Raw genomic sequence first — 13,286 nt, 5'->3', positions numbered from 1 at the left:
GCCACCTAAATCAATCCAAGTAGCCGTCGACCGTTCTGTTCTATCATTTCATGCATGAAATGTTCCTCCCTAGTCCCTATATGTTGAGGAAGGAGAGTCGCACCTCTCTGAAATGCTATTTATTCCTTAGCGTTTCACACTTTTAATTTTTGTCCACGTAGGTTAACAAACTTGTATTGTATTTGTGGAGGGTGTTGGAGTCTCCAACTTGGAGATGTCAGATAAAAAAGAGTAATGCTAAAGAGATTAAATTTGTAGACTAAATTAGCAAACCAAATGAGATATCACTAACAGAAAATGAGCACATTTATCAAAGATAAAGTAATAATCCAATTACCAATTTCATGTCATTTAGTTTACAAAATTTAATTTCTCTAGCATTTCTCCATTAAAAAAAACAAATGTCAAATTGGTACTTCATAGTTTACGTGGTTATTTGACATTAGACAATGGACTCGTCTTTTTGTCCCGAATTTCCGAGTGTTTTGTTTTTTTCTGGAGAAACAACTTATCTCTTGGGTCCGCCTTGAAGTTTGAACTGAAACTACATTGACCTAAACAAAAGACTAACTCAGACTCAAGTGTTGCCGAGAACAAGGAAGCACTGGGTTTGGGCAAAGAAGAAATCAAATGGCAGGAGGTGGGGAAGTGGAAGTCAAACCAATTGACAAGGAAGCCTTCAATTTGGGGTTCATTGGAGCTGGTAACTTGGCAGCAAGTGTGGCCATCGGTTTGGTCAACCAGGGGATTCTACCACCTTCTAGAATTTTCACGGCTCACCGGAATCCAGAAAGCCGGCTGGATTTTACATCTGTTGGAATTCAGGTTTATCAGAACAATCATCAGGTACATCCATGTTTCTTAGTTGGTATGCTTTGGTGTCTCTTGATGATGGATTTAGGCTAAATTATATAGAAATGCTTCGCACTAGAACGGAATTATTTGAAAATCCTTTAATTAGTTAATTTGTAATGCTCATGTAGTATAAATTAGTAATTTAGTAGCAATGTAATTCAATTTTTATACACTTTGTAAAAAAGCATGTATGTAGCTCTAAGCCTCTAACCCAAAAGGAAAATGATTTCATGTGGAAGTGCCCTTCTTTTTAAACCTGCAACTTTTCTGTTTGAGATACAATCATGGTGGTTTTGCTGCAGTTCTTGCTATACGAACATGTTTTACGGGTTATGCATCCTAATATTTGCAGATGTTACCTCTCTGTTAGTATTTTTCGTTAATGCTGTATTGCTGCATTGCTCCAAGTATAAATTAGTCTTCAGTTGCTGAACAAAACAAATTCTTTGCTCATTTGTTAGGAAACTTGGATTCCTTAATTAGCTTTTGTATTGCTTCCATCTCATTATACTGCTCTAATAGTTCCCTTTCTCTTTTTCTTTTTCGTTAATATCATGGGCAGGTAGCTGAAGAGTGTGATGTAATCATTTTCTCAGTGAAACCTCAAATACGTACGCCTTCCTTTGCTCCGTTTCCTTTTCCAGTACATATATGAATATAAGATATCCACCATGTTTTACTCTGTAATAGTTTTTCCTTGCACTCATCTATTCCAAGCAATGCCGTTACTCTCCTGAAATAATTTTGACTGCATTCTTAGTAACGCTCTGTTGAACACTGTTGAACATTGATAATCTTTATTAACTTTTGAAATTGCTAGGTAGATCCGTTCCACACATTGTGGAATTTAGAAGGAGAGGAGGGAGAGGGTGGGTAGGGGGTGGTGAGAGGATTTGAAACGACCTTGGAAAAGTACCCTATGCTCTATTGAACTATAATCAAAATCAAATGATGAGAAACCTCTTGACCAAAAATATCATATTTACCCTAAATAATTGAATATCATAGAAGTGTATGAAATTGGTTTGTTTTGTCCTTTTGATCATATATTGGATTGTTGGATATGCAGTTAAGGAAGTAATCCTGGACTTACGGCCGCTACTTTCACAAAATAAACTTCTTGTGTCGCTTGCTGTGGGACACAAATTGAAAGCTCTACAGGTTTGTATACTGTTAAATGAAATTGGCAGCTTGTTACATCAATGCGTTGGTATTAAAATCTCAGTAGCATTAAATTGTGAATCATGATGTCCCAACTTCTAAATCAATTCATTAAAAAAGTGATATTTTTTAAGCTTATATCCTCCCACTCTAGCTTCACACTTTTTGCCCGTCATTGAGTCTCAACTGCAGGATAGCCTCAAAGCACTTGCGATATTTAGAAACTTCGATATGCTTAGTATACAGTTTGTAATGGAATATCTCCTAGCAACTAAGTAAAGCATAAGTATTTTATTTAAAGTTTATGAAGGTTAAGAGTTAGTTTTTGTTGGATACATAAAGAAGCATTGACCAGAAAAATAACATACATTCAAGTGGTTCAAAAACTCTCTTGGGTACCCTTCCCTTACAAGCTGGTTTTTAAGGACAAGTTTATGCATCGGCTCTTAACTGGATCTGCTAAATTGCTCCTCTTTACTCAGTAGTAATCAATTGTGCTTGTTATCTAATTGTGATTCAGCCTGGATCATTAGGTAGTTCATGAGCACTGGAAATTTTTTAGCTAAAATATACCAGTTATACTGTTACAATTTTATTTTTTGAACTGATGCTGTTAAAAATTGAGAGAACTGCAACCGATATACAAATCGGAAGGCCTTTTTCGTTGACCAATCTTCCAAAATCAATCTTTATGACTTAATAAACTTAATAAACAAATCTTTTTTGTTTGCGTATAAGTCATTTTTGTTTCTTTCTTACTAAGGTAATGATGAATCAAGTATCTAGTAAGTAAAAGTGGAAGTTACCATAGAGGAAAAAAAAATCAAATTACACAAAAACATAGTTTTGTTTAACAAATTTCCTCATTCCCTAGCATTATTGTGATATGCTTTGTAAAGTTTTCTGGGGTGATTCTTTTACATTGAAGTTGCTGAGCTTTCATATTTTCATTACTTTGTTCAAATCTTCTACTCAGGAATGGGCCGGTCATTGTCGATTTGTTAGAGTAATCCCTAGTACCGCTTCTGTCATCGGTGAAGCAGCCACAGGTATCAACTAGTTCCTGGTTCTCACATTTGTTATGCTGTCCTCTTTTAGGCCATAAAGTTGTGCTGTACTGAAATAAATTCTTTCCAATTCTTGAAATTATCGACTTCGTAGCCCTTAATTCCTTCAATTAAAGGATTTAATCAATATATTAAGCCCATGTAGAAGGTATTACAGTGTTAGGACTTTCCCAATCTGAATCAACTACATAACCAGTTTTCAGCCTTAGTTTTGTCAACATTAAAACCAATTCCATAGATTTTAAATTTGTACGAGGATAACAAAGATCTAAAAGATGCCATTAAGAACTCTCATCTGTCAGACAGATTGCATTTCCTTCAACCTTGAAATGCTGCTATATTACCGAAGACATAATTTATGTGGATCAATTGCATAGCATTGTTCTAGCTTTATCTGCAGTCTCCTCCGTGTGACAATGTGTGATTACATGCAAACAGTTATGCACTTGGGTGAAGCTGCAACAGTAAACGACAGTGAGTTAATAGCAGACCTATTTGGAGCTGTTGGCAAGGTGTGGAAAATGGACGAGAAATTGTCTGATGCTGCTGCTGCTATTGGGTATGTGCATGTCTTGTTATAATTAAAAGGTCAGACATGTAAACTGGGCACTATTATACCATTAGAGTTATATATTTTTTTTTAAAAAGAAATAACTGAATGGATAGAGACGCACATTGACAGAAGTCCATCAAATTTAGTGGTTTTTTCCTTGGACAATTTTGCAGTGGTGCTGGTACAGCATTTGCGTATGTAGCAATAGAAGCTATGGCTGATGGAGGTGTAGCTGCAGGCTTACCACGAAAAATTTCTCTGAGTCTTGCTTCTCAAGCTGTAAGTGGAATCTGTGCTGATTATTTTTTTCGAGATTGTCTATGCTGGGTACTCGATGTATGTTTCTGGAAACAATTCAATATTTCTGTAAGTGAAGATAGCTAGAAAGCTCCAGACTTGTACTTTCGGATTCACAGAGCACCTTATGGTGAGGGGTTATACAATCATATGGATTTTCTCATGCCTCTGTTTTAGCAGCAAATAACCCCTAGAAGCACGTATTTATCTTTTGTTTAAGATTCTTATTGCTCTATAGATGCGTGAAAAATTAAAAGTTTAAACAAGGGAAACATGCACAAATAGATCCAGTTACAAATTTAATTCAAAAATAGAATTGGGAGCGACATTAAACAAACAATAAGTGGTATATAAACCACATGATCATAGTAGTTGCCATTATCCACCAAGGGCAAAAACCTCAGGCAGGTTCATGATATGCCATGCGCTTTGCCTATGGAAATTATATTGTTTATGACCTGAGGCGATGTCCCAGGATTATGAACTATTGTTGGCCTCTGATGTATAATCTCTCATTTCTGTTTCGCTTGTGTTGTGCCAAAGTTCTATGGAGCAGCAGCCATGGTGATGAAAACAGGAAAACATCCAGGTCAGCTGAAAGACCAAGTTGCTTCACCTGGAGGAACCACCATTGCCGGGATTCATGAGCTTGAGAAGGGCGCATTTCGCGCAAGCATGATGAATGCGGTTGTTGCTACAACAAAGCGTAGCCATGAGATGGGTCAATGACTTCGCTTTCCGCATGTTAATTTTGCCAAGGTAGGGTTGCATACATCGCGTCGTGACAAGTTGTAAAATTGATCTGCATGCTGGGGAACCATTCACATAAAATTTGTACCAGGTTGCTCATTGTATGACTCCTACTTTTCTGCATTGGGTTGAGTGAAGTGGATTTTTCCTCTCCCAGTGCATGAATGTATATTTGAATGCTATGTGAACAAAGTTGATTCTCTCGAAGTATATCTTGTAAAAATAATTGTGGATCTTCTGCTTTAATAACGTGTCAAGTTAGAGTAATCACTGCAAAAACAATTGACAACGAGTTCAAATTCTAAGTTTTAGGATTCAGTTGATTGTAGAAAGCCAAGACTCACAGTTTCTAAATATCTCTCATATATTGATTCAATGTAATAATCTTACAGTATGCAGCAGTGTATATATAGACAGTACACTGCTCTAATTACAATTATATCCTTGTCTAATCTATCTATTTACATAAGAAACTTAACACACATCTAACTAATTTTACTTGACTCTTTACACCCCCTCAAGCTGAACTTGGAGGCATCGAAAGGTCCAAGAGCAAGCTTGGATTGCAAATACAGAAATCTGGATTTAGACAGAGATTTAGTATGAATATCAGCTAACTGATCATGAGAACACACATACTGGACTTTGAGAAGATTAGCAAGGACCAACTCTCGGATATAATGGTAATCAAGTTCAATATGTTTGGTTCGAGCATGAAAGACTGGATTAGACGCAAGAGAGATGGCAGACAGATTGTCACACCAGAGAGAAGGGACTTGAGGAAGATGAAGGCCAAGATCTTTGAACACTTTACAAATCCATGTGATTTCAGCAGCGGTGTGCGCTAACGATCTGTATTCGGCTTCAGTTGATGAACGAGCAACCGTAGGTTGCTTCTTAGCACTCCAGCTAATAAGATTGGATCCCAGAAATATGCAATAGCCACTAGTAGATCGGCGATCAAAAGGGCAGCCAGCCCAATCAGCATCAGAATAGGCAGTAAGATGAACAGTCCCTTTCTTGAACCACAAACCATGACTCACAGTGGCTTTAAGGAATCGGAGAATACGTTTGGCGGCTTGAAGATGGGGTTCTCGGGGAGCATGCATAAATTGACAGACTTGATTGACAGCAAAAGATAAATCAGGTCGTGTCCAAGTTAGGTATTGCAATGCACCGACAATAGATCTGTATTCTGTGGGATCATGCAACAATGGACCGGTGTGATCAAGTTTATGAGAGCCAAGAGGAGTGAGACATGGCTTAGCACCAGCCATGCGGGTCTTGTGAAGTAAGTCAGAAATATACTTGCTTTGATGTAAGAAAAGACCATCAGCAGATCGCTGAACCTCAAGACCCAAAAAATAATGCAAGGGGCCTAAATCCTTCACAGGGAAAACAGTACTGAGTTTCTGAATGAAACGTTGACAAGCTGCAGTATTAGGACCTGTGACAAGTATGTCATCAACATACACCAAGACAATAACAGGAACACCGTCTTGGAGCACAAATAAAGAAGCATCAGATTGAGATTGATGGAAGCCCAAGGACTTAAGGACTGCAAATAATTTTTCAAACCAGGCCCGAGGGGCTTGCTTCAAGCCATACAAGGATTTGCGAAGCTTGCAGACATGATGGGGATAAGTGGGATCACTGAATCCAGGAGGTTGCTGCATGTAGACATCTTCTTGAAGGTCACCGTGCAGAAAAGCATTACTGATATCCAATTGATTGAGAAACCAGTCATGTTGAACTGCAAGAGAGAGAAGAATGCGAATGGTGACTGGTTTTGCAACAGGACTGAATGTTTCCTTGTAATCCAAACCAGCTTGCTGATGAAATCCTTTGGCCACAAGCCGAGCTTTGTATCGATCTATAGTGCCATCAGGATGTTTCTTGACCCGAAACACCCACTTACATCCAACAATATTTTGTTGGGAGGTAAAAGGAACGAGAGACCAAGTGCCAGTGGACTGCAGGGCATTGATTTCATCCTGCATAGCAGACCGCCAATGGATATGTTTAGAGGCCTGAAGATAAGTAGTGGGGATAATATCAACCGTATCAGGTAAAGGGTGTTTGGTGGCTGAGTAGGCCTTGGGTTTAGAGATACCAGCTTTAGACCTAGTGATCATAGGATGGGTATTAGGGACGGAAGAAGGCTCATGAGTAACAGGAAGATCCTCTGGAGGTACCGAAACATCAACAGGTACTGGAAGATTTACTTGAGGTACTGGAACATCACCAGGTGCAGGAAGATGCACTTGAGGGACTGTAGAGGAACCAGATTGAGCAGCAGGTATGGTAAATTGTAAATTGACAGAGGAATTCACTGGAGAAGGATCAGTAAGAACAGGAGATGCACCAGGAAAGGCAGAAGATAAACTCTGAAATGGAAAGGTAGTCTCATCAAAAAGGACATGCCGAGAGATATAGACACGTTGTGTGACTGGATCAAGACAACGATACCCCTTGTGTTGAAGACTATACCCAAGGAAAACACAGGATGTACTCCTGCTGGCCAACTTGGACGTAGTATAAGGTCTGAGCCATGGATAACAACAACAACCAAAAATTCTGAGTCGAGAATAATCTGGAGAAGTGCCGAAGAGAAGTTCCCAAGGGGATTGCAGTACACCACCAAGGGGAAGTCGATTAATCAGATAAGTAGCAGTGGAAAAGGCTTCAACCCAAAACCTATGAGGCACTTGAGATTGCACCAAGAGTGTACGAGCAGTTTCAACCAAATGACGATGTTTCCGTTCAACACATCCATTCTGCTGAGGAGTATGAGGACAACTAAATTGTTGGAAAATGCCATGAAGTTTAAGAAAATGCTGAAATTGGTGACTAGTAAACTCACCCCCTGAATCAGAGCAAACAACCTTTATTTTATTACCAATAGCGTTCTCTACATAGGACTTGAAGTCCACAAAGGTTGAAAATACAGAAGACTTGGACTTTAAAGGAAAATACCAGCTATACTTGCTGTAATCATCAACAATAAGCAAGTAATATCTATAGCCACTCACTGATACAACAGGAGATGGGCCCCAGACATCACAGTGCAACAGTTCTAGACTTGTAGTAGATACAGATTGAGGAGAACCAAAAGGAAGCTTGTGATTCTTTGCTAAAGCACAGTCTTTGCAGAAGAAGGCCAGAGAGGATGTGCCATGGACAACAACTTTATTGGTAGACAAAACTTTACGAAAAATAGCAGAAGATGGATGACCAAGTCTGCTGTGCCATATGCGAACATTAGCAGCAGTACTTACAAGGGCAGTAGGAGAATGAGAGACAGTGGAGAGAGCAGGTGAACCATGAAGCGGAAAGAATCCATCTTTAACTTGGCCCCGCAAAAGCGTCCTCCCCGTAAAACGATCCTTGACAGAGGATCCATTAATATCAAGAGTCAAAGAACAATCATTATCTTTAATAAACTGATAAGCAGAGAGAAGACTATGCTGCATTTGAGGCACATGAAGAACATTGTGCAGTTTAAAAGAGTGAGCAGGAGTATGTAAAATAGATGTGCCAATATGATCTATAGACAGACCTTTACCATCTCCGATGTACACCTTGTCTTCACCATGATAGGGAGTAGGAGATTGGATATTGGATATATCATTCGTAATGTGAGAGGTAGCACCCGAGTCGATGAGCCAAGAATTGGAGGACTTTGCAGTATAATGAGCACACATGGCAGCAAGTTTAGCTGGAGAAAACTTGCCTGAGATTTCTGGATTCATTCGGTCGAAGCAATCAAGAGCTTCATGACTGGTAGAACCACAAATTTGACAAGAAGTTTTGTGACCTGAAGAAGAAGCAGGACGATTGAATCCAGAATTATAAGATCCTCGATTGAAACCAGAGTTGAAATTACCACGATTGGAACCACGATTGTAGTTGCGATTAGAACCACGGGAAAATCCTCGGTTAGAGCCACGAGTGTAGCTTCTGGTAGAATTATACCGAAAAGAATTCTGAAGTGGTGATGCGCCAGGATTTGGAGCAACCAGAGCGTGTGGTGGTGGTGTAGGAAGGAGAGGCGCTTGGCTTTGCACAGAGAAAGCATGAAAAGGCTCAGAAGAAGAAGATTTCTTGCGACGCTCCATGGATAACTCCTTAGTGAGCAACAAGCCATGTAATTCATCCAACGAGGTAGAAGAAAGACGAAGTAAGATAGAATCAGTGAAAGATTCAAAATCATCAGTGAGACCGGCAAGAGTCGAAGCAATGAGATCACGATCGGTGACAGAGGCACCAGCGGCAGTGAGAGAATCTGAGATCTCCTTGATTTGTTGAAGATAGTCAGCCATGGATTGAGAGCCTTTCTGAATATTTTGAAGCTTCGAACGCAATTGATGAATGTGTGCATCCGAGACACCACCAAAACGCTGCTCAAGTTTGAGCCAGAGATCACGAGCGGAGGAAACACCGACGGTGAACGGAATGATTTCCTCAGAAAGCGTCGAATTGAACCAGATAAGCAGATTCTGATCTTTCTCATACCATTGCTCAAAATGTGGATTGATTGAGCGATCTGGAAGAAAGGGAGAGGGACAGGGCTCAGTGCCATCAACAATCCCTAGAAGCTTGTAGCGACGAAGAATCGGAGCAAACAAGGCCCGCCACGGCAGATAATTGGATCGCCGGAGCTTGATCGGAACCATACTGCCAATGTTCTGAATCGTGAGAGAATGATACATCTGAGAGGTATTGAGATTTGGGGAAGAAGAATTAGGGTTTGAAGGAGGCACCGACTCAATTGGAGAAGAAGAATCAGAGGGAGACGCCATCAAGATGCAAGAAAAAGAAATCAAGAATCTGAATCAGACGCAAACAATCACGTCGGAGAAGACGATCAGAGAGGAGCGGAAGATCGAAGAAGAAAATTGCAGGATCGAAGAGAGGCCGTGAGGCGGTTTGGCGATGGTACCATGTAGAAAGCCAAGACTCACAGTTTCTAAATATCTCTCATATATTGATTCAATGTAATAATCTTACAGTATGCAGCAGTGTATATATAGACAGTACACTGCTCTAATTACAATTATATCCTTGTCTAATCTATCTATTTACATAAGAAACTTAACACACATCTAACTAATTTTACTTGACTCTTTATTGATAACTACGTCGTTTTTTGTATGTGTTTTAGATATGAAGCATACTGAGGAAATAGAGGGATGAAATGGTGATCGAGATGGCAAGAAATAAAGAGGAAAATAATGAACACAAATTCTTAGAATCCTATGTATCAAGTACGGGCGGGCGCAAGTTGGTACGGATCGGGTTTGGGCCAAAATTGTAAACCGAAACCGATCAAGCTGGGTCTAAAATCGATCAAGTTGGCTAACTGAATGTTGCGGGTTGGTTTGGATTGGTTTTCGGTTTGTGCGAAGATGAAAATACATAATAAATTTCTCTTTCAAAAGCTACAGAACATAACACCAATATAAGTGATTGCTTAAATGAAAGCACAAATGAAGTAGCCCAAGGAGAGCATTATAGCAACAACTGCTGTGTTCTCCAAATGGTGCCCCTGTTCTTCTCCAAAGGGATTCTTAAACTAATCTGATTTTGTTTTCATGTGGTGGAAACACGGTAACTTGTAAATAACTAATCATTTATATTATTACACGAATTATTTATAATTAAAAAATAAAATTAAATATATGCGGGTGGGTTCATTTAACCAACCTTAAGGATTTTGGGAACCGATTGTCAAACCAACTAAGGTCGGTGCGGTTCGATTTAAGCATCGAAAAAAAAATAAACAAACCAAACCAAACTGTCGGTGCAGTTCGAGCGGTTCAATCGGTTTTTTTTTTCAATGCCCACCCCTAGTATCAAACATGTCCAAAGTGATTTTTAATTTTTAATTTTTAGTTCTTTTTGTGTGTCAATCTTTGTTCCAGTTATTCTACGGACAAGGATTGTCTACCCTCCCTTTTTCCTTGCCCTTCCATGCCCTCATGTTTGTGTGGTCACGGTTAAGCCACGTCAACATTTTATATTACTATTTATTTTTGTCTTATTATTTTTATAAAAAAATAATATAAAATGTTAATGTAGCTTAACCGTAACCACATAAAACAGGAGGGCATGGAAGGGCATGGAAAATGGAAGGGCAGACAATTCTTGTCCTTATTCTACACCTCTCGTATTCTTTTTCTATTCTTCTACTTTCCTAAATTTTCTTATGTATATTTATTCAATTTTAACACAAAAATAAAAATTAAAAACTAAAATCGCAACAGTTATCAATCACAACACTTTTTGAGATGCATAAACTCCAGAATAGACTTGTGAAGGATTTTGCATAGAAAAATGCTAGCAATTTTCTTATTTACCTTCTTATTTGAACTATTTCACTTTTCCTCATGTCACATGTATTTCATTTTTTTTTTTTGTTTTTTTTTTTTTTTTGGAAGCAGTCACATGTATTTCATTAGCACGCAAAATTATAATTATAATTGCTTAAAATTTAAATTTTAGTTAAAATTTTAGTTTTGAGTGTTAGTGGAGTCCTTGGATAAAGGAGGGGAGGGCATCAAGTAATTGACAGCAGACACTTCTATCTTATCTTTGGAATGCAATCATATTAACTCATATGCACTAGATCTCATCCGAATTTCGAAATTAAGCGAGTTTAAACGAGAATAATATTAGTACGATTGATCCCCTGAAAAGTTCTCATGTTGCATCATTCCACGGGCGAATTGTTGTTGTTGAGTGTTAGTGGAGCTATTTGTGATGACGAGAAAGTGAGAATGTAGATCTGTGAGAAGGTTGGGTTTAGGATTTAGGGTGGCACGCGCACCCCTTTCGCGTGTTTCTATCGCTTCACTTGCACGTGCAAAATAGAAAGATGAAACGCATAGGCATAATTAAATCCAACGTCAGAGAAGAAGACGCGTGTTCAACATATCATCTTTACCACCTGATCCTGACACGTGTCATCAAATCCTATACCAAACCAAATCTCCTTTTGTTCCGCGCCGGAGGATCTTCCCAAAACAAACTAGGCGACTGACTAGATCAGTACTTCTCCCTCCCGCTTCGAGAAAACGTAACAAACTGAACCAGTCCCCGGCAGCGTAGTGAGAGGAATACGACGTCGCAATCCAGCCATGGAAGCGCTACCTATCCCGACGGACACGTACAAACTAGGGTTTATCGGAGCAGGTAAAATGGCTGAGAGCATCGCCAGAGGAATCGTCCGATCGGGGGTTCTCCCTCCCAATCGCATCTCCACCTTCCACCCTGACCCCAGTCGTCGCCAAGCTTTCGAGTCCTTCGGAGTCCATCTCCTCTCCGAAAACGACGACGTCTGAACCCCCCTCCCCCCCCCCCTCCCTCTCTCTCCCATTTTCCCTGCTTTTACACGCCTCTGTATCTAATTGAATGACTGAAGTTGCATCGTCATTTTCTCTGTCAAACCTCAAGTTGGTATTTCCACTTTCCATTATCTCGGATTTGTTTGAAATAATGTGCATTGATTGTAAAGATATATATGGGGCATGAATGATTAGGTGGTGATTTTGTGGTTGTTTACTAGATAATGGTATCGTTGTGGTTTTGATTTCGTGCAGTTAAAGATGTAGTTTTGCGGTTGAGGCCGCTTCTTTCCAGAAAGAAGCTGCTTGTTTGAATTGCTGCTGGAGTCAAATTGAAAGATCTGCAGGTCTCTCACTTGCAACTCGTCTTACTTTTATCCACATTGACTGTATGGATTGCCAAAAACCCTGTATTTCATTTTTGAACCTCTTGTTTCCAATTTAATTTGTTGATTTTGATTGTTTGGTGTTCGGGTTTCTGAGGAAAATCATGTTCTGAATCTGTTACATGTGTTAACTGATTTAATTGTTGTACGCGGTGTAGTCAAAAGCTTATATCAGGGTATTGCTAGGCCAAGTTTTTTTAAATAAGCTCTATTCTTAAGTGCGACGTAAGAATAGATTCACATGGCCGTGGGGCACAAACAGGAAGGAATAAAAAAGAAAAAGGAAATATGCAATGCAAGAAGTAGCTAAGAGTGGAGTGAATGAGTTACAAATGTTTCATGCATATGTAATCTTTTTGAAGGCCGAGCCAATTCTTAGTTCTTTGTCTGCCCTCTGGATCTTATTAGAAGTGGACAGTGAAAGAGGACATTTTTTCCCCAAGTGCATTAAGGCCACCCTTTTCTCTGTCTAAATCCATGGGCGAATAAATACATTGTTCTGTTCAGCATTTGGTTTCCTTGCAGTGTCAAATGAATGGATTATATGATGCTACTGTTTACCAAATTTTAGTCATAGCAAAGAAAGCAGGACTGTCTTTTCTATCATGGAGAAATGTGAAGTTCTCAATGTTTGGTTAGCCATACGGAGGCTGAAAGACCGATAAATAACACAAAACATGCGCACTATAATCTGATGAGCTGAAGGAGCAATGTATCATGTGCACATAAAATGTCATCACCTTAGCATCCGTTCTTGAATTTTAAATTCAGGGGACTTGTAGTTTTCCCCTTTGGTTTCCTTTCTATAGGGAAATAGTGCAATTTGTAATTTTTCAAAGGTATTTAAGATATCATGACTGAAAATATAGGG

General features: G+C 39.2%; 1 protein-coding gene and 1 long non-coding RNA gene across 2 annotated transcripts; both read left to right on the top strand.

The window, feature by feature from the left end:
- Positions 1–465: 465 nt before the first annotated feature.
- LOC103423287 (pyrroline-5-carboxylate reductase-like) lies at positions 466–10,123 on the top strand. The gene is made up of 8 exons (XM_070809543.1): positions 466–846; positions 1,418–1,466; positions 1,925–2,016; positions 2,993–3,065; positions 3,522–3,642; positions 3,810–3,915; positions 4,477–4,692; positions 9,848–10,123. Exons 1-7 carry the CDS (start codon positions 631–633, stop codon positions 4,660–4,662), a joined length of 843 nt encoding a protein of 280 aa, XP_070665644.1. The 5' UTR covers positions 466–630; the 3' UTR covers positions 4,663–4,692; positions 9,848–10,123.
- Positions 10,124–11,692: 1,569 nt separating this feature from the next.
- On the top strand, positions 11,693–12,531 carry LOC103449866 (uncharacterized). The gene is made up of 2 exons (XR_531428.4): positions 11,693–12,141; positions 12,285–12,531. It is a non-coding gene; the product is annotated as an uncharacterized lncRNA (long non-coding RNA).
- The last annotated feature ends 755 nt before the right edge of the window (positions 12,532–13,286 follow it).

The sequence above is a fragment of the Malus domestica genome, chromosome 12 (assembly GCF_042453785.1).
Source record: "Malus domestica chromosome 12, GDT2T_hap1".
Taxonomy (NCBI): domain Eukaryota; kingdom Viridiplantae; phylum Streptophyta; class Magnoliopsida; order Rosales; family Rosaceae; genus Malus; species Malus domestica.
This window is presented reverse-complemented; position numbering and strand designations above follow the sequence as displayed.